Below are 27,751 nucleotides of genomic sequence, written 5' to 3' on the forward strand. Positions count from 1 at the left end.
GATAGCTTATCAACTGTTGTCCTCAGGGGCTATGTGAAGGGTTCTTATGAGGGAGAAAGAGGCTGTATCTAGTTCTCTGTTTTCTTCGTTACCAACTCAGGGAAAGCCAGGATAATCTAACACAATTTACATGGGTATAGCAATCCTTTCTTACCACTTAGGCAGTCCACTAACCTATCCTTCATGAGAGAATCCATCATTTTAAAAACCACAGAAGACAAAATGGAAAAGTTACTGTCATGTTTTATTTCTACATAAAATACTGTAAAATGTCCGCTTTCTAGCTATGATCATGTTTGAGCAGTTTTACTGCTTTGCAGATATACACATCAGAAGAACAAACTCTACTCTTCCTCTGTGCTTCTGTTACAGTATATGCCAATTAGCTATGTGAAAATATATCTAGCACACTTATAGAATCATTATAGCTACAAGGAAACTGCAACGTTAATGTTAAACTCATCTGAAAATTTCCAGTTTTACTTATAATTTTGAAGTATGTGAATGTCACTGAAATACTGCTTTGCTAGAAGTCCGTCAGTATCCTGGTTACTATTTTATGCATTGCTTGCTTTTCCCTGCAGAACTTTCACAGATGTTAACATTTAATACCTTGGATTTGTTATAAGAAGCTGCAAAAGTTGCTTTATGGAATTGTCCCAACACCTTGTAAATGTAAAAAATGAAAAGAACAACTACTAAAACAAAACGTTTACATATGTAAACATATGGACAATCTGGACATCAAAAATATAAGCAAAATATTTTTTGAATGGTATTTACCAGTCGGATCGATGCCTTGTTACCAGGAAGCAAATGAAAGACCCTGATAACATAATGCGAGTCAGCAGATTATCAGAACAAAATATGAATCGGCAGACTCTGAGAATATTAAGTGAGTCAGAAGACTCCTTGAGAACATAATTTAAATCAGCAGGCATTCAGAACATAATGTGAGTCAGCAGACGCTTTGAGAACTTACTGTGAGTCACAAGATGCTCAGAATATAATATGAGTCAGCAGACCTAGCAGAGAGAAGAAGGTGATCTTAGCAAGGAATGTTAGACTTCTTCCTTCATAACTGGTACCTGATAAAAATTAATCCCAATGTAAAATGTAGAACATTCCATGATTCATGTCTGACGGAAGTATTTCTAGATAAATTGAAAGATACTGTTTTTCTATATATGATTTCAAATATATTCTTGGGACTAAAACTCATCAAAGTGGGAAACAGGCCTCCAAACAGTCTTATAAACTGCTTTGCCTTATACATCGTGACTCACTCACCCTGTCAAAGTAGAAAAATAGGCCTCTAACATTATTCTAAACCGCTATGCATTATACATCATGAGTTGCACCTTTTAAATTTTCTGTGATGAATGCCACTAACAACTTGCAGCTGCTCACCAATTTACATTCACACCTCTTAGTTGTTGTGCTGTGGGCGTGGCTGCACAAGCGTGTGCATACATGTGCATTCTTTGAGACTAGCACCCTGTCCAAAATGAACTTCAAAGTTTGCACCTATGGTTGCCAGGACAGGCTCCAGTATCCCAGCAACCTTGTTAAGGATAAAGTGCATTAGTGAAAAATGGATAGATGGTGCCATACTTCTCAGAAGTTGCATTATATTATATGCCTCAGTCCTCAGAAATATTTCATAGCACACACAGTTTTTTTCCACCTTCTAATATTCCAAAATGTGCACAAATTCACAAGGATAGATAATGTTTTCATGAACATCAATGGAGTGAATCCAGTTACACTGAACCATAAAACGCAAAACAGCATCAACTGGAGCAAAAGGTCAGTAGTCCATCTTCTATGACCTTGAAGCTTCTGCAAAACTTCCACAATCTGAAGAAAATAATAATAGTTAAGAATGGTTATTGCAGGTTATTTCACTTCCCTCATGCCAAGTATTGCTGACTGTGGGTCCTTGCAAGCTTTTTGTAAATACAATCCGGCAGAAACTTTCCTATCTTGGAGTTTTGATTGATGCAGTATTGCACTGTGTATTTCTTTGAAACGTCATTCACAAACTGCAAGAATTTCAGAATAAATGCATGCTTTTATGTCCTTTTCCACAGTATGTAATGAAATTTTATTTTGTCTCATCTAACTTTGCACTTCATACCTCGTACCCGCTCAACAATGTGTAGTGTGATTCAGTTATTGTTTCTCTCCCAGTCTACATAGGGATTTGAATCCGGATTCACAACTCTTCTCTGACACACAGTATAATTCGCACTGCTTTGCTTTTCAGACACATACTATGTAAATTGCACTGCTGCACTGTTCCGTTGCAGTGTGGGATCAATCAGCACTGTACTGCGGTGGCTAATACTAAGGTATACTAATACAGGCAGTGACCACGTCTGTAATGTGGTTCATTTATTTACTCTAATGAACATGCACTTCATGGTTTAGAATGGTTAGGGGGAGGAGTGGATGGTTCTGGCTTGCACAAAAAAAAAATAGTAAAAGAACAAAGATTGCAATAATCAAGACTTGTTCAGTTTTGTGATTTGTGTATCATACATCTAAACAAAGATGTGATTCATATATTTCAGTCATTCTACAGCATATAGTGTGATCCATATCCCTATATGTTCCACTATTCAGACAGAGTTATATATTTCCATTGCTCTTAAGTGTTCTTCACATCTCTTAGTTATTGTCTATGATAATGATGACTATTCCAATTTTATCTGACAGCACATTCAGTTTCCTAGACAGAAAGGGCACTATTCTGTAATGTGCACTAGAATTTTCACTAGTGGAAAGACGTCCCTCAGTTGTTTATATAAGATATGAACATGAGCTCTGTGCTGAGACATGGTGTATATTGATTAATCCATGAATGAAATGTTATCTTTGCCGCAGAGTTTAAATCTCCCAAAGTGTGTTGTTGCAGGATCTCAGTGTCATGAGCAATATTCTTTACCAGGAAGAAACATGGATCTCTGATGCTACAAGTACAGTAAGCGAGGACTACAAATGGCAGAATTTCCACTGTTAATTCCCAGCCAAGGTATCCAGCCTGGCAACAGTATCAGCACCACCAGTCATCCAATGTCTTTTCCTCTGCTGAATCACTAAGTTGCTCTTTTTTTCCTCTTTTAAAATGACTCTTTTATATCCATTAAGTTGAATATATTTACACTGCTCCTGAAAATAAATACAATATTCATACTGCTTTCTTCTTTATAATTAGGACAGTGCTGAACAGAGAATTCTCTGTTCCCATTGTAGTCTCTGAAACATATGTGGGATTACCTTCACATATACAACTTATTTCTCCTTATGTTAGTATGGATCAGTTTAATGCAGACATGTATGGTCACGTATATACATTGTGAAACCCATAGGAGTCATATGTGCCTTACTGTGGTCCCTGACAACAATGATTTTAATAAGACACAATTCTCTTCTCATGAGAAGATCACTTTCTATAACCAAGTTTTGCATCTGTCTGTTCATTTTCTATGAGTCATATGTTAAATTCTGTGTGCTGAGACACTGGGTATTTGTTAGACAGCAGACTGCTTGTGAAAAAGGTAGAAAGATTGTTCCATTTTATTCCATGCATTCTGAAGCACACCAGTCTTCATTTTAGTGACCAAATTCATTTTAAAGTTACAGTGAAGTAAACAATAGATATTCCATTCTTTGATCCTTGGAAATAAGGTTTATTAAAACAGACAGGAATTGGAATACACATTTCAGGAATTAGGGTCAGTAATAAACTACCTACAAAATGCTGCAACAGTTGTTTTTGTATGAATGTTTATTTTGGGGTTTTATATGTACTTTTTACTGTATTATAGTAATGCAGCATTTTCATTTTGCAGAGAAGTTCTCTAGCTCAAAGATCAGATCCACAGCACCATTCACATCTGGTACAATGTGTGTTGGTTCTACCAGTGCTGGATCCATGGCAAAATCTCGGTGCCCATGGAATCCATCAGCCAATTGCCCAGCGGCAGCAGCATCCTGCTCATGAGGACTATAGACACCTGTACAAACTAAAATGGATTTACAGCTAGTGGCACCGCACTGAAATACAGGGCTGGCTTCCCTGTTCTCATGGTCTTCTTCTTGAGTCACCTCTGTAGAAACACCTTGAGAAGTGGCAATTTTGGCATGGATACGGGCCTTTGCTCCTTTCTGATATTTCTTTTCTAGTATGCGATTGTACAAGTTAGCACCGTAAATGTCAGTCATAGGATTATCCCTGTCAGAAACAGAAAGAAAAAAATGTTTTACTATCCATCCAGTAAGAGTGATCATAATGAAGCACATAAATGTCTAACAACGAATGATAGTTTTCTTATAACTGTCCTCAGATTTAGCAGTAAGTACACGGGGCTTTTGCTTAGATAATGGACTTAGGTAATTCTGAAGTGGTAAATCAAGGAAAATAAGATATTATGCAAGATTTGTTCTAAAACAGAAGTAGGCCAGTTGGTAAAACAGCAACTCTAGTTCTTAACAAACAAGACTAACTTCTGCAGCTTTACAAAAAAAATTACAGAAAATTTTAGACTCAAGAGTACAGTAAAAATGCTTTGTTTTTACATTTTATTATACTTTAGTGAAATCAAATTGAAATAAGTATATGCAAAGATTAATAACAAAAAACATTTACTCAGCATCTCTTCTCATGTGAGCTTTAATTAAATGCAGTATTACCGTGTTTCACAAGCATATGCATTAAGTATCTGTGTGTGTATGTGTTTGTGTGCTTATACAAAATAATACATGTATATACACATACGTACATGGATATATATGTATATGTATATACGAACACTGGTAATGAATACTGGTAAATATTTTGTCATGCAGAAATGTCAGCAATAACCACATTGAAATCTGCATGTCAATGCTTACCTTAATCGACAATAAAATTCTCAGTACTACACCGACCAAAACAGGACAACAAAACCTTAACAGTAATAACAGACACACTTCTTATCAATAGGGATACTGCTGGGGGAAGGGTTTTTCATAAGATAATGTGCAAGGCCAGAATTAGGTTCAGGGGCAAGGATAAGGTTAGGGTTAATATTCATAAGTAAGAATGGGCAGGAGAGGCTTCACCAGAACAGAGGTTGTTAAATGAGATGAGCAGAGTTAGTGGTATGATTCCTACTCTGCCTCACTCCTAGGTAAACCATGTGAAATGCATTAGCCAGAATTCACAGAATAAATCCTGTTAGATAAGACAGGCAGGAATCCTAGCACAGAGAATCCCCTACATAAGTTTGTATCAATAATATCCCTTAAATGGTCAGATACTGCACATATTCTGTATAATGTGATGTTCATCAGACTAAATGATTCAAGCAAAAACAGGGAGTACTCATAAATGTGTAACACTGAGGATAACGTGTTCTAAACAATGCAGCCCATTTTCATAACACATTCAGAAGGTAGAAACATCTTCTTAGGTACTGCAGAAGGCTGAACTTCAAGAAATACACTGAGGAATGTTCTAAAACTATGTCTCAATGAACTGGCAATAAATGAATTACTAAGGAACTATTAAATATAATAAGGACAGCATCCTTTAAACAGGCAAACTTAATTAGTTTTGATTACGGTGTAGTACTGCAGCTGGTTCCTATAGCTTGTGCTTTTACTGCCTGCATGAAAAAAATATTCCCCTCCACGAACATTTAATACATGTGGATGAAAAGTGTCACTTAAGTACACAAGTGTTGTTTAAACTAGCAGGAGGTCTTCTCATGTGTTTGAGAGGCTAAAAGTATCTTGAAGCTCAATAAACAATAGGGTTTCTAAACATAAGTACTGGGAGAACAGACTTTTATATGAGAACACAATTCTAGCTGAGTTACAGGCATTGAACTAGGAATATGTAGTGGGTAAAACAAAAAGCAAGTACAGGTGTGCTTCTTATAGATGACACCTAAGTTCATATTTTGAATAACAATGATCAGGCCATCGAGGAACACTGACTCCCAAACAGTTGGATCATAAACAATATCTCCAGCTCAGTTATCCAGGAGCTTTTTAAATATGCCCAAATTATCTGCCTTTCTAACTGATTCTGGCAGTTAATTCCATAACAATGTGATTTTTGAGCAAGTCCTCAATTTCTTTTTTGATAACAGAGTATAAAATTTTAAATTACTGTATCTGTATATCAAAGAACTACCATAAACATTGACGTCTAATAGAGCCAGTGGTATGTAATCATGGAAAGTCCTATATGCTAGTATCATCCATGTATATAATGGCAGTGTATTGTATGTAAACTAAGATGTTTTCATTTATTCATATAAGCAAGATCTCTTGCCAAAAGGATTTTTTTCAAAAAATTCCTTTTCAGCTGACTCACATTACATGTATAAAAAATATAAAATAAGCCTGATACATACTCTGTGTAATGCTATTAGACATATTTTATCATGAGATGTAATATTTGTAAGTATGAATCTCTTTCTTTTCATGGCTCTTCAACAAATGATCTGAACATTTGTTTTAAAAGAAAAGACAGCAAATATCATGCTACCTAGGTACATAGCCCTATACTTGTCAGTACTAAATGTTTATGCTATATGATTTTTCCACTCCCATATGGGAAATGTGTACATATTGTCAAATCTACAGCACTTTTTGTGAGGAAACAATTTTGCAATCATCTGCATATTTGCTGAGGCAGCAGTATTTATTTAAGTGTATTATGGCAAAAGTATTAATCAATAAAGGTAATGAACCTTGTGGTGCTCCTGACCTAACTATCAAATAGTTAGATTGTATTCCTTGTATTATTAGAGACTGTAGGATAAAATAAACAGTTAGCCCAGAACTCACAAACTAACCTTTATTGCAAAGAATAAAATCATGATTTAGTGCTTTCATCAGTGAATGACATCCTCAGAACCACTGAATATCATATACAGTACTAGCAATGAATTAAACCTGTTTTAAAAACATACACCCATGAACTCTACCTAATCATGTATCCAAAAGACTAAAAAAACACAAATCCTGCATCATATAATGTGCCCAATATGATTATATTCCCCATAAAGAGGGTATTTGGTGGTTTAATTAAATCATTTCTACATATGGAGGGCTTTTAGCCTGTGATGCTTCTCTCAATACAAAGTTCATGGAGCTTATACTGGACAACAACTTTATAACATTTGAAAGTGAATATTACAAACAACTATGTGGCATTATGAAGGGGGCCACATTTGCTAATGCCATTCTATTGAAATGGGAGATAAACTCTGTTTTTCACTTGGATCTTTTTAAACATTGCTCCTGTTATTATTTTACCTTGATGACATCTTTTTATATGGACAAGTGGTGATGGTCATTTGTTGTCTTATTTTCTTAAACAACTTGAGAGGACATCTTTGTTTTTTGAGTTTACCTTTCACTCTGGCCAACTAGTTATGAATTTTCCCAATATATTTGTGCAAAATGGTAACTCGGGGTGATTGAAACTTTGATCCATAGAAAGCCTACATTTTGCAATACATTTTGCACTTCCAGAGTTACAACACCCTACATCAAAAAAGGGGGGTGGTTAAGAGTCAATTCATTCAAATCTCCTGACTAACATCTAATGCTGAAGTATTTTTGCAGGAATTTGACTTATTAAAAGCCATGTTTTTAGAAAGGGGAAATCCCTCCCACAAGTATCATTGATGAAGCATGGGAAAATGTTTTTCAAGAAAGAAATAGGTGGTATAGTGCAATTATAAATCATGGTATGCAGTCCAACAGTGTTGAACATGATGCTGGGTATGCTACTGGCTCAGTAATTAACTTTAGCAGTAACATGGTTATGCATTTCTCAAGTGATTCAAGAGATATCAGGGGGATACTTAATAAAAACTTGCAGTTACTGCACTGTGATAACAACTTAAGGTTGCTTTTTGGTCAGCCACCCACCTTTACTTACAAGAATTGTTTTAACATCAGGAGAATTCTGGAAATATCAAACAAGCAAACTACTATAGGGTTTCCACAAACTACTAGATGTGGCTATTGTCACCAGTGTGGGTATATTGGCTCTAACTTAGATGGGTTGCTATTTAATGTGATCAGTAACAGTGCCAGGTACAGTTAGGTTAATTGCTTTTCTGCTAGAGTTGTTTACATGGCATCATGTGGGTCATGCCCTGTGTTTTATGTTGGAAAGACTAACAAATAATTTATCACTATATTTATAGTATTCAGAGAAAAGACAGCAAAAGTACTATTGCAAAGCACACGCCAACATGTAACAACTTTGTGCGCTTTAACTTTTGTGTATTGGAGCAGGTGTAGTCTGATGTACTGAACAGGGACTAGAAAAGCAATTTGCTACATCATGAAATGATGTGGCAATTGAGATTAAATGCTACTACTCAACCTGGACTTAATGATTCCATCTCTATTAGTGGACTAAAACACAGACTTACAAAATTATACATTTTATGGTTTGATCATTATATGGTTACAATCTTTTAGGAATGGTTCTCTTTTTTCAAAACTATTTTATTGGTTGATTTTTGGTTGTATTGTACTGGATTGGTAGTTGTTTTCCAAGTATTTTATTGGATAAGCAACAAAGGTGTGTGTAAATCAAATGGGGGTTTACGATTTTTTTTATTGTGCACAGTTCTTGAGTTTTATTGGGCACATTATATGATAAAGGATTCGTGAACATCATAAGAAGTAGAGAAACCAAGAAGTTAACTTGAGGTTCTAGAAGTCTGAGTGAGGCTGTCTGGATGTGTGAGAGAGAGAAGATTCAGCTGGGGATCTAGAATCCATAGGGGCTTCCTTAAGTAAGGCCTGAGCAAAGGAAAAACAGATTTACCTGGGCCACAGTGGGGCAACAAGGATTACTACAACTTTATATGCTGAGGTTGGGGGATGGGAGGGAAAGCATGTAGAAGTCTAGAGAGACACTGACAGACTAGAGTATCCCTGGTGACTGTCCTTTGGGAAGGATCATGTCAAAGTACCTGCTGAACTTGGTGTCGGATGGGGATGTAAAAAGGTCTCAGCAAGACTTGACCCAGCAGCTGAAAATTTGCTGAGCTACTGAAGGATTAAGAGACCACTTATGAGGCATCAGGATAGATCTGCTGAGCCTGCCTGCTAAACAGATGGCTTTCCCCAGAATATGCATTGTGACTGGAAGGTGCTGTAAAGTTATTGCCCGTTGTCTCACTCTCATGGCCTTTCCACAAAGGGGTAGGATTTGGTTTCTCCTTGCATTTTTATATACCATAGTATAGACACAGTCTATTTGAACAGCTATCAATTGAGGAGGAAGGAGGTGATGAAATTCCTGCAATGTAAGGAGAAACACCCTCATCTCCAGGATGCTGAGGTGTAGATTGGCCTCTGTCTGTATCGATATCCCTTACAGATTTGGCCAGTTCAAAATGCCCCCCACCCCCACTCCAGACAGGAGACATCAGTGGCTAATGGGTGCAGAAGCAGAAAAGGTCATCCCATAGAGTGACTGCTAGGGACATTAACCACCATCTGAGATGAAGTCTGCAAAGCTGGGTTATGTGTACAAGTACAGAGGGGTGATCAGAAAATTAAGACCAAGTGCCTCTTCCACTTAAGCCAACACAGAGGTATGATTGTTGAGTCTCCTCCACTTTTTGTCCCTGTCTGTACAGCTGATGGTCTAAATGTATGGAAGACACTAAAAGCCTTGCACTGCCAGAATACTTTCTGTGGTTTTAATTCATGTCTCAGTAACAGCACGGATGTCTATATTCTACATAGTGAGGAGAGCTTGTAGGCTGTGGAGTTTCTTGATTAGGTGCCTAGCATCGAGCAATAACACCTTTAGGTTTCTTTGGGTTTTATTTGCTATGTCAGTAGGTTTGTCAATTTGGCATTGCCTGAAAAAGACTCTAAGGGGTGTATACAGTTTTAGCTAGTATTTGGAAGCCTGGAGGAGACAGGTGCAGACCATTCCTTGCAAAGCAATATGGTTTGTTAACCATGTCCTCCCATCTTGACAAATATTGAATCCTTTCCTGGAAAGACACCAAAACCTAAGCCGATTATTGAAGTCAATCATCTTTTGTTCATACTTTGGCATCATCCTTGGTGCAGGTAGAATGCTGCTCAATACAAGGCACATACCTGCCTGAGACACATATTCAGAAAGATCAACAATGTCTCTTTTCATATAGTCCAGGGGAATATGTCTCAGGTCATTAATGTCCACATGTATTATGACAGAATCATAATGGTACCTGTGCTATAGTGATTTGAATGCATGTATAACTTGGCACATCCTGACTCTAGATAAGCAACTAACTATTACCTTCTCCTTGTTCAATCTGGTGAGTGGGACATCTGTGTGTTGTACAATGGAGTCCTCTATAACAACAGTCCTGGGTGATGTGTTGATTTTGCCTTATGGGCATTGCTCTTGGGGTTCCACTGTGTGGAGGTATGTGTATGGTGTTTGGTGTTGCTTTTGGTGAGTGCTTTAAAGATTGATGAGGATAGGCACTGACAATGATAGGCTTGGGGGTCTTTCAGTTTTGGTAAGAATGCTTTTTAGTGACTCAGGATAGGGTGGTCTTTGTGTTGTGGATGTAGTGTGTATATTCTTGAGAACCTTGTTTATATGTAAGATTTTTGCCTCCAGTAAATTGTGTATGTGTATCTCTAACATACTTTATTTATTTAAGGATTAAATGGCTGTTTGTGAATATGAGACAATTACTACATTGTCTCAGGATGCCAATATCTACCAAGCTGTCTTTTGAGATATTTGGAAATTTAAAATACAGTGGCCCATTCCCATACCAGGAGTCATATCCATGCCAGCTGAGTGAAAACCAGGAATCCTTACCACTAGATTATATGAGATATCTCATAAATAATAAACAAAAACAGCAGCAAAAACGTATTAGACAGAAAATGATGGTTAGTGAAAAAATACTCAAAAAATAGGATTTACAACTTTGGCTATGTGAATGAAATATACATTTATTTCTTTATGGAAGGAAATATTTATTTTTACTAGATGAAAACCAAAGACATGCATAAAATAAGAACAAAACCAAATAGAAGAATAATATAAAAAAGAATAAGAATGTCTTATCATGGATCTTCCAAGATGGCTGTACATTGAATAACAGCTTAACTCTAGCTCTTCCAGTGTGAAAACAAAAACTCAACAGAAAAGGCTAGGAAATGTTTGTATTTATGGGTAAATTTCAGTAACTGGCTAGTAACTGCACTGCCTGGATGCCAGGAAAAAAGAGATTCAGAGCACTTGGAACAAAATCAGCTACAAAAAGTGAGGAAGAAACACTGACTGGGAAAAGTTCTGCAGCTGTTCAGCAAAAAGCAATGCAACCTCCAGACATGACTTCTAGGACCCTACAGGAAGATATAAGACAACTGCACATAGACGTGGTTAAAATAAATGAAACACTGATGGAGTATATCAACACAGACAACCAAAGGCTGGAAAAAAATGGTAGAAGCTTTAAACAGATATTCAGATGAGGTGACAAAGCTGAAAAAATTAGAGATTGAAATGAAGAAAAGGCTGGCTGAATGTGAGACTGCTCAGGAAGAGATGTTTCAAAAAATAACAGAATTAGAGGACAGAGCAGATAGGTAAAACCTGAGATTTTCAGTTATACCACAGAAGCTGGAAGGAACTGCATTAATTGTATGAAAGTACAAATACGCAAGCGGACTGGTATTCCACAGCAGGAAGTGTTAGTTGAATGGGTACATCATGTGTATGCTCCAAACCTGGCTATGAGAAGGCAACCTAGACCTTTAATAGTAAAGATGCAAATCTACCAGCAGAAGGAGTTGATTCTTACAAAACTGTGGCAGAAGGACAAAATGCTAAAAGTGGGAGACAGAAGAGTATTTGTGGAGAACGATTACTCATTGTACCCCAAGTAGAAGAGAAGTAAATTAATTCCACTATTCAGGGAATGTCGAGACAGAGGTGTGAGATTCAAACTGCTATACACAGCTGTCCTCAAAGTATTCTTTCCTGGAGGGACAACATAATTTTTTGATGAAGTGCATGCTAAGGTAGAAATACAAAAGTTTGTCCAACAAAAAGTGAGTTGTTAAACAGAAGGAGATTCTGCTTCTTGTTCTTCTGGTAATAAAGACCACAGAGAAATTGTACCTGTTAAACCTTTTCCAATGTTTCAAGGAAAATGTTGGAGAGAAGTAAGGGAGCATGAGAGCTACTAGATGAATTGAGAGTACATTGCAAATGAAGCAGAGGCAGGATTTAGAAGATGGGAGATGGAGATAAACAGTAATAAAACCAGTAGCTTAATGTGGGATTACAATGCAATTGTTATATTTGTGAACAGTGACAGAACAAGAAAATCTGGAAATATTGGACTTTTTCAAAATTTGTTGGACTTGAGGGGGACTTTAAAGTATATGCCCTACTTCCTATCATTAATGTTCAGAAAAATGCTTTGAGGAGGGGAAATGTGGGTAGAAAGTTAACTGTAAGTAAACATTTATTTCTTAGTAGTACTATTTTTGTGGTGTATAGTTTTTCTTTGCATACTATAAAGTAGTTTCTCAATTATTTTTAAGTGCAATGGGGATTGTGAATATGTGGTGCTGTTCTTTTTTCCTTTCTTTCTCCTTTCTCCTTTCTCTCTTTTTTCTTGTTCAGTTTTAAGAAATGTAGGCACTACAATGTAAAAAAAAGCCTGGTTCAAAGAGCATGACAAAAAATGAATGTGTTTTTTCCTATTCTGGCATGGGGGAATGGTGGAATTAAAGACCTTAGATTGAGTTAGTAATAAATATTAAGAGAAAGCAAGTACATTAAAACAGTATTGAATATTATGAAATATTTTGATGCTTTTCTTCTAGGAAATGAATTTATGTTTAGTTGCAATTCTGTATTTGGCCCTCATGTCTCCATGGAGACAATCTGATAAAGAGAAATTGGCCACGGAGACAATTTGATAAAGAGAAATTGGTTACAGTCTGGTGGAGACTGATTGGGAAAAAAAGAAAAAAGAAATTGGCTAGGAGATAATGTTTACAAAAAGCATTCAGGGGTTTTCCAGCTGGGAGAGCTATAAAGATTTGTCCAGTTTTCACTTAGTGTCTTAGCATGGATAACCTTTCTTTTAGGTTAACTCAAGTTTGTGAGCGTGGCTGTCAGTTTGGGACATTTGTTCCTATTAGGAGAGTAAATCTTCAATATTTAAAAATGTACATAGTTTTGTGTGTTAGTATTAAATTAATAGTTTTTTTTTGGGGGGGGGGTTATTTGGGATTTGTTTTTTTTTTTTTTGATGGCTTTCCTTAAAACAAAAAGGTTTGTAAGATGTGATATAGGCTCATACAGATATGACAAGAAACAACTGTATAAAAGTTCAACCTGTCAAACACTGCATGCATGTAACAAAAAAGCTGGAACTAGACATTTAACCAAAAAGGTGTTATACATAAAAGGTGATAATAATGACTTATTAATACAGTGATGCTTCCTGCAATGTCTTTAAATGTCAATGGTCTCACAGATAAATACAAAAAAAGAAAGAATAGTGAACTATATTAAAAATGTGGATTGCAAATAGCTATGTTACAGGACACACACTTGGAAAGAACTGAACATGTGAATTTGATAAAGACAGGTTTTCGGGATGGTTATTCAGTGGACTACCTCTGACAAAGGAAAGGAAGAGTACTTATATTAATTGCAAGAGGAGTTCCAATAGTGATAGAAGAGGATAGAAAACATAATAATAGCAGATTTGTAGTGCTACGGGGCTACTGGCAAGAGATGAGGATTACACTGACATATTTATATTCCACCTAAAACTGCTATAATGGAGCTTAGGAAAATTCTAGGAGGAATAATCAGTTTTCAGCAAGGAATATTACTTATAGGTTGAGAAGGTAATTTGATTTGCAGCAGTGATGATGTATCTGGGGCCCAGAAGGGAAAGTATAACATAGGAGGGTAGATTTTTGAAGAAATTTATAAAAATATTTGGTATGGAAGATGTGAATTTAGTAAGAGGAGTTTGGAGTGAATCTGCAAATTATTCCCTGAAATATAAAAAGGGGGTTACGTTAGACAGAATTTACATTTCACAGGAATATGTGCATTTAATTGAAGATCTTGATACACACCCAATAACTATTTCAGATCATGTGCCAATAATAACTAAAATAAAAACACAGAGTAAAAATGAGACACTGGTGCTTTCCCACCTATCTGTTGAAAATAGAGGAATTTAAAGAATGGGTAGTAGAGATTATTCAGGAGCTCTTCAGGAGGACAGAAATTACTTCTGAAAATATAGCTAGGGAGTGGGATAAAATTAAGGTGGAGTTTAAAAATAGTGTGGAAATGAAAGAGAGCTATGGTTAAGAAGTAACAATAATTATTTAAAGGGGTTGACAAATGTTAAAGTATTGTAAAATAGGGGGAATCTCACAGCACAAGAAGAAGATCAACTGCAGAATGCTAAGCAGAGAATAAGGGATTACCTCAATAATATATGCAAGTTTAGAAAGACTGCTGTTAAGCAACTGTTTCTTGATAATAACACTAGAAAACAAAAACTTTTAGCACAATGACTCAGGCAACAGAAAGTAGAAAGGGCTGTCACCAAGCTTAGGGAGCCTATAACAAGGAAGGTAACAAGAGTGCCTATAGATGTATTAGAAATATTTTGGAAATTCTATGAAAGTATGTATAAAGCAAATAAATATGGAAATCAAGAAAACATACAAATGGAAATCTTTATGAAAGAATTAAATATAGCAAGGTTAGAGGTAGATGAGACTCATTTACTCCCTGTTAGGATAGGAGGAGATGAGATAAAAATTGTGATGTATTACCAATCTACAGAAAAGTCAACAGGAATAGATGGTATTCCTGTGGAAGCTTGGAAGCTAAAAAGGAAAAAACTGATAAAGATCTGGAAGGTTTTGTTTAATAGTATTTTATGAGGAGGGGAAGTATCAACATCCTGGAAGAAAACAGTGGTAGCTGTAATACCTAAAGAGGGCAATGATACATCAGATCCAGCTTCATAAAGCCCCATTTCAATACTAAACCATGACTATAAAGTGTACATGTCCATAATGGCTAAAAGAATGGCAAAAGTAATGGCAAAACTGATAGAGATAGATTACTGTGGTTTTGTGAAGGGGCAGCAAACATTTGACAACATTAACAGAACATTGATGATCCAGAGGGAAGCAGAATGTAAGAAAACACCATTTTTGTTGGTAGGTCTTGATGGAGGGAAAGCATTTGACAGAGTAAGCTGGGACTTTATGAGCAGGGCAATGGCATTTGCATTTTCTGAAAAAAATTTAAGGCTGATTAGGAGGATATATGAGGAATTGGAGGTGAAAATTATATTGGGTGAGTTCCTCTATGATAGTTTCTGCTTGAGCAGAGGAACCAGACAGGGGTGTCCTCTTTCTCCTTTGTTATTTGGATTATATTTAGAATCATTGGCAAAGAAAATAAGGGACTCCGAAATTCAAGGATATAATTGGTATGGCAGTCAAAAAAAGCTGGCTCTAGTTGCAGTTGATATTATTTTATACCTGACAAAACCTGAAACAGACATTACAAAGCTGTGGAACAGTTTGAGATGTTTCAAATCCTTTTGGGATACAAAATTAATGAAGATAAAGCAAAGGCAATAGCAGTAAATTGTGTACCTACACATGAATTGGTTCAGCAATATCCATATTTATGGGGACATAATAACATGAAGTATTTAGGAGTATGGATTAAAACTGATACTGGTGTAGAAGTTAAGGATATGTGAGAAGTGACTAAACAAAAGATATACAAAAACTGTGAAAATGGAAGCTTTGTTATATGGATATGGATAGTAAGATATAAGCAGTTAAATATTTTAGTTCCATTAGCCTTATACAAAGGTCAGGCATATTTTTATTAGACAGAGGAGAAGTTGTGGGTGGCAATTAATAAAGAGCTGAAGGACTTTATCTGTGAGGGGAAGATGGCAAGAGTTAAGTGGGATAAGCTGATTCTTCCAGTAAAACAGGGCAAATTGGGATTACCCGATTTGAAGGGGTATTTCAGAGCTACACAACTGAGGCCCCCATGCATAGCACAAGCAGAAAATTATAATTCAAAGTAGAAAGGGAGGATGATGAAACCCGTGGGGGGCTCAAGAAACAAGGAGAGTCTGGGATTTTGGATGCAGGCCTTTACGGAGAATAACAATAATCATACAGCATATTATATCCATAAAGAAGCAGAAAGAACTAAGCCAACATAGGAATGGATAAAGGAGATTCTGCCAACAGGGATGACTGTAATTAGGGATATAGACAGTAGACAATAGGGGGATGAAATGTATTGGATAAAACTGGCAAAGGAACCAAGGTACTGGGAGCAAATAGAGAAGGAAATATGATAGAATGGGAAGACGCCAAGAATTTGATTGGACTGCAGGTTACAGAATACCTTCCCTATCAAGGACTGATATCAGAGTATAGGTAAAGAGAAAGAAATATTGGGGTCTTAAACAAAAGAACAGAACTGGTAGAGTTTTTAGTAGAATCTAGAACAGAAGCTACCATTAAAAAAGGAATAACTAGTAGACCATATAAAATATTCCATAACTATAAGTATCAATCAGAGGAGGTTAGAAAGGTTAGAGGTCACAATGAAACAATGGGAGGATATATGTATGTCCCCCAAATATGCAACAAAAAGCTAGAAGATTTAGGATGTTTGCTTAGAAATGTTTACATAGATATTTTTATTCCCCAGGTAGACCCCAAAGAATTTTTCCTCATGTAGACAGCAAATGTTGGCTGTGTGACGAGAAAGAAAAAGGTAATTGAGAATATATTTTCTGTGAGTGTGGTGAGTTGCTGGACTTTAAAGATCCTCTGTGGGATGCACTGTTGGAGATGCTGGCTGGGAGATTGATGTGACGAGAGAGATGATTTTTCTGAGGTATGATACAGAATCGGAATTGCTTAGACATGGTAAGGCATTGCTGTGTCTAATTATGGTGGCTGCCAAAAAACAATTACTAGAAAATGGATATTAAAATCTAAAACAACTGTGCTAGAAGTAGTGAAGGAGGAGATGAGATAAAAATAAAACAACTGGAATTGAGATCTTAGAAAAAGGTAGTAGCAAACTGCATAAGAAAAAAATGTGAATTGTGGGAACAAACATACAGGGGAGGAATGAGGTTTAAAAGAAGACATGACTTAAATGAGCTTTGTAATTTTTGACTGAAAATGATTAGGTAGATTATAAGTGATGAATAATGTTTGAAACTGGGAATGTATCAGTATGGTTTGTGATGTAAAATGCTTTCAACTAGGATTGTGTCAGTGTGGTTTGATTTCATTTATATAAATGTATGATTGCTATGATTGCTTATGTTGTAAGTGATAGTTTAATAAAGATGTTTCTTGTTAGAAAAAGGGCAGGAATTGAGTTATGCAAGGTTATATGATATATATCAATATATGTGAAGTATAATCTTTGTAAATGTGAACTTGTTAATGCAGTTTGATTATTTTTATATAAGTCTAAATGTGCCTATGTCACAAATGATAATGCAATAAAGATGTTTTTTTAAAAAAGAATGTCTCATTATAGAAATATAACAGATATAAGGAATGTGAGTGGATTAACAGAAGGGAAGAAATCAGAGAAGTGCTAATATACATCATACAAAGCAGAGTGCAAATGGAGATGTTACAGGAAAAAAACATTCAGATTATAATGGACACAAAAGCCTAATTAAAACTGTAAAGATGGAAGGAGTTTACCCATTGGAGACTAAGGCTAGCATAGAAACAAGGTTGTTAAGAATATGCACACTACAGCCACAACACATAGACTAAGCTATGGAATGGGAAAGGAAAGGGGGGGGCATTATTTCTTATGGAAAAAAATCTGAGTTAAAGTTAGAGGAAGATAGAGGTATTATTACTGATGAAAAAAGAATTGGATTAAGGATAGAAGATAAAAAAGAAAAAACAAGGTATATATTATGTATGTATGTATATATATATATATATATATATATATATATATATATATATATATATATATATATATATATATACACACATATACATACACACCCATACATATATTTTGTATGTATCTATAAAAGGAAGATGGCAAGCAAGACAAATCACATTATCTATCATTTATATATCCTGAAAGTCAAAAATACAAGCTATAAAACAGATAAGGGGTAACATTAAAGAATGTTGTTAGTAGGTGGGGACTTGAACACAGTATGCAAGCAAGAGAATGTTTCAGGACAAAGAGGGTGTGTATCCCAGTATAAGGTAGATATTTGGTATAATACATGAGCATATTTGGATTAACTCATGTTATGATACTAAGAAATGAAAATATACAGTTTACTTATTTATCTGGGAAGTATGATAATTGGGCCAGACTGGCTAGATGTTATGTAACTAAGCAGCATATGAATCTGGTGCACAACTGAATAACAAATTCCACAGTTCTCCATCACAGCAAACATAACACACTCCCCACTATTACGTAGCATACAAAACCAAATATCCATTTTCACATCTGTTCTAACCTCTGCACTAACTCTAACATATTGCTGTTCCACTATAAATGTGTCCATACCCCCAACCCTCCTTCCTATCTAGATTTCTTTCATTGACTAATTTCCAAGTTCAAACTCTCTCTCCTTCTACACTCACTAACAGAAATCAAACTCCAAGCTGACATGCATCCTAACGCAGGATACACACAGCTACTCCCACCCAATAACACCCATCACACCTGCTAATACTACCCTCCACCTTCTTCCCCAAAAAATGTCCAAATCAGACTTACTCATGACTAATTTTAACCTCAGAGGTATCACAAAAAAACTAGTGAATTTCATGCAGCCCTAGCTACCTACACTCCTGATATATTAATTATTGCAGAGACATGGCTAAAAGCCCACATTAAAGATGAGGAAATACTTACTAGTGGTTATAATGTTATTAGACAAGATAGGCTGAACAAACGTGGTGGAGGCATTGTCATCATGTATACACATTTCCTCAAAATTGAAACATTAATCTGTACTCCACTAGATCTATCAGAAGCAGAAATTCTAATCCCCTGATTTGAAGTAAATCCACATAAAACCATCATAATTATTGCCTACTACCTACCACCAGGAAATAATCTACTGACCACTGAAAGTCTCCTTTCATGGGCATCCTCTACTTTCAACCAAGAAACCATAGCTTTAGGTGATTTCAACTTGGACTGGCAATCCTGCTCATCTGACAACCCCTCCAATGTTATCAATTTATTCAATTTCACCCAAACTATAAACTTCCCCACTAGAATAAATAAACACAGTAAGAAAGAATCTCTTCTAGACTAGATACTAACCAATATGCCCAACTTTGCCCACCAGGTTGGGTGCCTCTCCGATTCTCTCAGTGATCACTCCCCTACCTTTCTTGTTAGGAAACGCATTCGCTTCCACTGTAATGTCATTCTCAAACACATACACAACAAAATAAATTTTTCCCCTACCATCTTAAATTCCCTACTTCAAAACTGCAAATGGTCACCTCTAAAATCACTCCACCTAGACCAAGCTCTACAATATTTAATCATACTTTCCTCAACATCCTTAATAACCATGTTCCAAAGCCAAGCAACCTTGGATAACCAAAGATGCTAAATCTCTTATTAAACAAAGAGATAGAGCCTGGACTGCTTATGAAACCTGCAAAACCTCAGAAAACCTCACCTCTTACAAACAACTAAGAAACCTAACTAAGAAGCAAATAATATCTGACAAAAAATCTTATTTTCTAGCTTGTTAGCAAAAACACATAAATAACCCACAAAAGTTTTAGCAAAACCTTAACTACCTCCTCAACTCTGGCAAAACCTCTACAACAAATACCACTGAATGTATAGCATCACAGTTTAACTCTCATTTCCTCACAACTATCACCTCACTTTTAAACAACAACATATCTAACCAACCCCTTACAGTGTCTACCTCTACTAACTCTAACCCCAGCTACTTCTCTTTTAAACCCATACAAACCTCTTACATAAAAAACTCCTATAAAGACTAAAACCTAAATTTCTAGTTGCTGACCAACTCCCTAATGACTTCTTAAAAACTGCTGCAAGCTCCATCGCCTATCCTGTATCTATCCTAATCAATTGCTCCATCTCAGAACAATATGCCCCCATACTATGGAAAATATCCCATATCATCCCCCTCCACAAGTGAGACCCATCTAAAGATCTCTCTAATTATTGGCCCATTGCCATTTTCTCACCCCTAGCCAAACTCTTAGAGAAATGTATAAATAAGCAGCTTCTAGACCACCTCATTACAAATAACTTCTTATCTAGTTCACAGCATGGCTTCAATCCAAAACACAGTACCTCCACAGTCCTCATAAGTTTCACTAACTACATCAACCTCCTCAAAAACAATGGACAACTAGTCTCTACTATATTCCTTGATATGTCCAAAGCTTTTGATATGGCATCTCACCAACTACTACTCAACACTTTAGCCTCCTTAACCTCAACTCTACAGCTCTCAACTGGTTCATTAGCTACCTTACTAATTAACAACAGGCAACTAAGTGAGATAATAAACTCTCAACATTCCTCCCAGTCTCTGTTGGGGTTCCTCAGGGTTCCATCCTTGGGCCTCTCTTTTTTATTAGATTCACAAATAGTCTAAACACTGCCACTAAAGCTGCTTCTATCATTCAATATGCTGACAACACTACTCTTATTTGCTCTGCTCCCACAACCCAAGAATTCCAAGATAAACTGCAAAAGTCATTTCTAGATATTGAAAATTACCTAAATGAACTTCAACTCATCCTAAACCCAAACAAAACAAAATTAATGATCTTCTCTAACAGGAAATACAAAGCAAAACCATCTCCTCTCTACATCTACTCCACTAATGGCACTATAATAGAACCAGTTAACCAAACAAAACTACTTGGTGTCACAACAGACAACTACCTAACATTCAGTAAACACATATCACTCATAATTAAGAAAGTTCACATCCAACTTGGTGCTCTATATAGGGCCAAACCTTACTTTACTCAAAATGAAAGACTAGCCTCAGCCAGATCTCACCGTCTATCTACTCTTCTCTACTGTTCTCAACTTTTCACTAACCTGCACAAGTCTGATTTATATCTATTTGATTCCTGCTATAACAAAATACAAAATTTGTGCTAATATACCCAACAGGACCTATCATTGCCTTACTCTTCAAAAACTACATTGGCTTGAATTTCCCAATCTGTTATTGCTCAATCAGTTCACCAGTGGCCACTCCATTATCCACAAACCTGAAAACTGCCCTGCACTCTCCAACCTAGTGCAACTAAATACCAACCCCAGGACCCTTAGATCATCAGATAAACTTATACTCAAGGTTACAAAGTCTCATAATTACTTTGGTCACTTTCTCTTCTCCTTCAAAGTAGCCAAACAGTGGAAGCTATTACCCCAGAATATCTTAAAAAACACAGATCATTATAGCTTCAAAAAACTCCTAAAGGAATACCTTACTCAACAATGCATATGCTCCTGTAATACTCCTGGCTCATTTGTCATGCCTTCAATCAAATATTTTCTATTCTGCTATCTTCTTGTCTTACTTCTTCCAAATGAAAATTTCACAATGGTTTTTAGTTACATATCTAATGCGTTTCATATTACTGTCTGTAGTTAGGCTTAGGAAATGTAATGTTTTATGTTTTACATTTCCCTTTTTGTAAAATGTGATTGTTAGCAACTGTCAAACTTTTTGTATATTGTTTGTAAATCTTTAAAAAAAAATTTATCTTTTTGTACTATTGTTATGGAGCTTATCTCCCCAGGTCTCCACTGAAAATGGGCTACTTGCCCAGCTGGACTCGACCCGGTTAACAAATGTAAAATAAAATAAATAAATAGTATTATCAGATCATGCACTGCTACACATTTCTCTGATGGGAGAGGAAAGGATATATAAAGAAAAACATTTTTCTAACATACTTCCTTAAAAATAGGTGGTGGTGCTGCGGTAGCACTGTCGCCTCACAGGAAGATGTTGTGCCATTCGATTCTCAGCTAGAGCGTCTTCTGTGTGGAGACATGCGTGAATGCGCGTACCTTCGTTGAAGGTTGTGCATCAGGGCTGGCAAACTCGGCACGTAAAAAATCTACTGCCAATCATTAGCGGACCGGAGTTCCGCTGTGGCGACCCCTAACCGGGAAAAGCCGGAAGACACACACACACACACACACACACACACACACACACACACACACACACACACACACACACACACACACTTCCTTAAAAATAAACACCTGGGTAGGCCAAAACTTACATGAATCAATGGATTAAATAATTCATAGTAATGAAACATCAGTGCAGGTCTGCAATAATTGTACAACAAAGATTAGAAATTTTGTGACACAGATAACTAGAGAAATTTGGAACTGTAGCCAAAACAAATATCTGGAAGTAGTACAAAAGGTTAAAGTACTTTAAGAACTGAAAAATTTAGTCAGAATAGAGGGTTTGAATGAGCATCTTAAGGAGGCAAAACAATCAATGATATGTTACCTAGAACATCCAAATGAATACAAATTCAAGCCCCTGAAACAAATGTTCTTTGAAACTAACTCTAACTCTAAAACAACTAAGTTCCTAGCAAAAAGGTTACAGCAGCAGATAGTACAAAGGAAGATTACTAAATGAAGAAATCAGGATACTGTAAAACTTGAAATAGATCCAAGGGGAATAACAAAAGTAATGGCCACATATTGCAGTAACTTATATGCACAAGACATGAAAGTGGAAGCCAATGCACGAAAAGTTACCTAAACTGAAAAAAAAGAATGACAGAAAGATTCTAATAACTGTGGTACAGGAGGATGAAATATGTGAACCCATAATACATCAAAATACAAGAAAAATGCCAGGAACTGATGGTATACCAATAGAAATCTGGAAAAGAAAAAATAATAAAATAGTTAGGATTTGGAAAACATTATTCAATAATAACCTACCGAGAGGGAAAGCACCTTCCTCTAGGCAGAGGGCAGTGCTGGCAATCATATAGAAGAAGGAGAAAAACATTAGAGACCCCATGTCCTATAGCTGCATTTCAGTTCTGAAGCATGGCTACAAGGCCATCATGATGATATTAACTAAGAGATTAGCCAAAATTTAAACATGGATAATAGAGACAGATCAATGTGGTTTTATAGAGGGAAGACAGGCATTTGGCAATAAAAAAAACACTAATGATCCAGAAAGATGCAATAGATAGTAAAAACGGTTCTATATGAGTACACCAAAAGATCAGAATGGCGAGTGTATGTACATCAACACATTTACGTCGATGTACATACAGAGCGAAACACCTAAACAGTGAAAACCGGAACGCTAAACGTGTTTCATAACTAGCAGCACGATGGTGGGGATAAGGAAATATATCCTTTTCCCCACTGTAGTGTGGTCTCGGAGTTGGTATATTTAAGTAGGGGGGTGTGGGGGGTGCAGGGGGGCTTGCCCCCCTGCAAAAGCTAATTAATGTAATGTTTTAGTTTAGATTTTATTTACCTGTGTGGCACATTATGATGATGAAACAAGTTCGACGTTCCGGTTTTCGCTGTTTAGGTGTTTCACTCAGTATGTACATCGACATAAATGTGTCGATGTACATACATTCGCTGTTCTGATCTTTTGGTGTACTCATATAGACCCAGTAAAAACAATAATGTTAATAGGATTCTACATAGAAAAAGACTTTGATGGGGTCATAGGACAGAGTTTAATAACTACAGACCAATAGCAATTCTTTCCTCCCTCTCCAAAATATTAGGGAAATGCATCAGCTGAGGCAACACCTAACCTCAAATAACCTGCTCTCAGAAACACAACATAGCTTTAGGCCTCTGCACAGCACCACTACTGCTCTACTACATTTTACCAGTATAATAAACCAACACTGAAACAATGGTCTGTTTGTGTCCACCATGTTCTTAGACTTGTTAAAGGCATTTGATACTGGCTCGCACCAGAAACTGTTTGTTCGACTCTCCTCAATAGGACTTTCATAATACTCCTTGTTGTGGTTTCTTAGTTACCTATCTGGAAGACAACAAACCATTAAATGGCAACAAACCTAGTCATCCTTTCAGCTATTTACTACAGGTGTCCCTCAGGGCTCTATCCTGGGTCTTGTCCTATTTAATCTATTTATTAATGACCTCAAACTCCACTCACCATGCTAGTTTAGTTCAGTATGCAGATGACTCAACATTAATATGTGTGGCCTCGACAATAAATAAGCTCCAAAGCTCCAAAGACATTACCCAAAAATCTTTCTGCTCTGTAGAAATCTGGGTCAAAGAATCAAACCTCTTAATGAACCCCAAGAAAGCTAAGTCAATGCTTTTTACCTCAAAAAGTTGCCAAAATCAAATTTTTACCATAAAGTCAGCAATTAATACTGTCATTGAAACTGTAAGTCGCAATAAACTTATAGGTGTTATAGATGATAATCTGAAATATTACCAGGATATACTGCATACCATTAAATCTACTCACCAGAAACTAGGCTCCCTTTACAGATAGTGCAAGAAAAACTCTAGCCACCACCTTCTTATTGCTGACTCTTTTATATACTGCTCTTCTAACAAACTTAAACAATCCTCAAAGAAAGAAAATTGCCTCCTGCTACAACAAAGTAGTTAAATTTGGCACCAGTTTCCCTCATAGGACGCACCACTGTCATAGCTTAAAACGATTAAACTGGCTTGAGCTACACAACTACTAACATATTCACAACTAACTAGAGCACACAAACTCATTCATCACTCAGAAAACATGCCCTGCATTAAATAACTTATTACTGACCTACTGTCCAGCAAGAGACCTTCGCTCTAGTAACAAATTCTTATTACTTACAAATAAATTAAATAATGTTGCAGGAGAGTCGGTCTACTCCTAGTACATTGCTAACCCCTGGAATAGTATCCCCACACAAATAACACTCTCCGACAAACTCAATAGTTTTAAACCACTGCTTAAACAACACCTTAACTAATCCTGGTACTGCACATGCTCATCTCAAGGTTGAGACTTTGTGTTCACCATACAATACTCTCCTTAAACAGAATATACTCAACCTCTCAATAAAATGACAAAACATTTTTTATACATAACTGCTGCCTGTACAATCCGCTAAGTTGCATGTGAGCTTTCTCTTTAGTAACTTCCACCTCTGTAAAATCTTAGAATGTATAAATATAACTACTGTTTGTATATAAATGTAAATAGAAACATAACTACTCTGTGATTAACTTTAACTTAGCAGAATGCAATGTAAGCAAATGGACCTTTTCTCCTCCGGCATCTGCTGAAAATGGGTATTATCCAGTCGGACTTTCCTGGTAAACAAAGACAAATGATAAATAATAAATTGTGGATTTATGAAAGAAATGTTAAAGGAATTGTCTTCTCAGAAGAGTGGATATAATTAATTTCTAAAATATACAAGAGCTCCAATGCAGCTATAAAATAAAGAGATTGGCTGCCTGAATCAATAAAAATGCTCTTTACTTGGAACCCTGGTTAAGGATATCAGAATGTCAGCAATAAGAGGATATAAACAGGAATCCATGTAGGAAAAGACAGTTTGTGGATGATGTAATACTGTACATAACAAACCCAGAGCAAAACTTAGGGAACCTATTTTAAAAAATTGAGTATGTATAACAGACATGCAGGATAAAAGATAAATAAGACAAAAACAAACCCAGTAGTGATTAATTATATCTCAACACATGAATTAGTGCAAAAATACCCTTTTCTATGGGGTCATGAAAAAATTAGATACTTAGAAGTATGGCTAAAACAAGAGGCCCAACAAGCTACAACTGGGATGAAATAACATCAAAAATACTAAATATAATCAGAAAATGGAAAAAAGAAAGATACAAAAAAGAAATGTTCCTGGTGCTACTGATAAGCTAGATAAGCTTATTACTATCAACCTGAGAAACCAACGTAACAAAAATTTTGAAAAAAGAAATTAATGTTTTTTTTTTTTGAGATGGCAAAAAGGAGAAGGTACAGTGAGATAACTGGTATTGTCAAAACAGAAGGGAAGACTGGGACTTGTGGACCTTAAATCTTACTTTATGGCTACACAACTTAGATTAATACATCTGACACAAACTCAAAGCTACTGGCCTTAATGGATGGAAATTATACTGCTAAAAGCATATAGCTGTATGGGACATAGTAGAGAAGTTCAGAAGGCAAGGCCATTTCCAGCAATATAAGATGTGTTAAACAAATGTTAGCACTAAAAAATGGAAAAGCATATGAAAAACAGATAATACCAATACGTTACTCATTATGTAGAAAGGACATCTGATCTGTGGAGGAAAAAAAAAACAAAAACAAAGAGCCATGATTCTGGGAACAGCTGTTAAAGAAGAAGGGATTAAGAACCTGGGAAGAAGCTGAGGACTTCCAATGGCTGCACTTTGAGTAACAGCTTAATTCTGGCTCTCCCAGTATGAAAACAGAAACCCAGTAGCGAAAGCCATTTGACTTGTATTACTGGGTAAATATTAGTAACTGGATAGTAAGTGCACTGCCTGGATGCCAGGTAAAAAGAAATATAGAGGACGTGAAAGAAAATCAGCTACAACAGGTGAGGAAAAACACTGACTGGGAAGAGTACTGCAGCTGTTCAGCAAAAGGCAGTGCAAGCTCCAGGCATTACTTCCCGTAACCTATAGGAAAGTATAAGACAATTGCATACAGACCTGATTAAAATAAATGAAACAGTGATGGAGTATACCTACTCAAATAAGAAAATGTTGGAAAAATGGAAGAAGCTTTAAACAGATATTCAGATGAGATGATGCAGCTGTAAAAATTTTGAAATGAAGAAAAGGCTGGCTGAATATGAAACTGCTCAAGAAGAAATGCTTCACAAAATAATAGTTGTGGAGAATGATTACTCACTGTACACCAAGCAGAAGAGGAGTACATTTATTCCACTATTCAGGAAATGTCAGGAAGCAGGCATGAGATTCAAACTGCTGTACACAGCTGTCTTTAAAATATTCTTTCCTGGCAGGACAAAATCATTTTTTGACGCAGTACATGATTAGGAGGAAATACAAAATTTGTCCAATAAAAAGTGAGCTGTGAAACAGAAGGAGATTTTGCTTCTTTTTCTTCTGGTAATAAAAACTAGAGAGAGAGACTGTGCCAGTGAAACCATTTCCAATGTTTCAATGGAAAATGTTTGAGAGAAGGGAAAAAAGCACAAAAGTTGACTAGAAGAATCAAAAGTATGTTAGAAATGAAGCACAGACAGATTTTGGGACATGGGGATGAAGAGGAATAAAAACAGTATCTTGGAAATTGACAAATGTAGGATTACAAAGCAATAATTATTTGTGAAACAAGACAGAACAAGAAACTCTGGAAATAGACTTTTTTGACTTTGTTAAACTTGGGGACTCTAAAGCATATACCCTACTTCATGTCATAAATGTTTGGAAAAATACTTAGGAGAGGGGAAGAGGAGGGAGGAAGTTAACTCTAAGTAAAACGTTTTTTTCTTAACAGTAATATTTTTTATACTGCATGATTTTCTTTGCATGCTATAAAGTAAA

General features: G+C 36.2%; 1 protein-coding gene across 2 annotated transcripts in view; it reads right to left on the minus strand.

Annotated features, from left to right (window-relative positions):
* Window positions 1-225: 225 nt before the first annotated feature.
* Window positions 226-27,751, minus strand: part of LOC122809327 (haloacid dehalogenase-like hydrolase domain-containing 5) — a 599,749-nt gene continuing 572,223 nt past the window's right edge. For both annotated transcript variants that reach the window (XM_044080729.1, XM_044080727.1), the window contains exon 8: window positions 226-4,240. In XM_044080729.1, the coding sequence (XP_043936664.1) occupies window positions 3,847-4,240 (394 nt within the window). In that variant the 3' untranslated portion in view covers window positions 226-3,846. The remainder of the gene's footprint in view (window positions 4,241-27,751) is intronic.

Source organism: Protopterus annectens, chromosome 8.part0 (genome assembly GCF_019279795.1).
Source record: "Protopterus annectens isolate FY-2018-M chromosome 8.part0, PAN1.0, whole genome shotgun sequence".
NCBI lineage: Eukaryota > Metazoa > Chordata > Ceratodontiformes > Protopteridae > Protopterus > Protopterus annectens.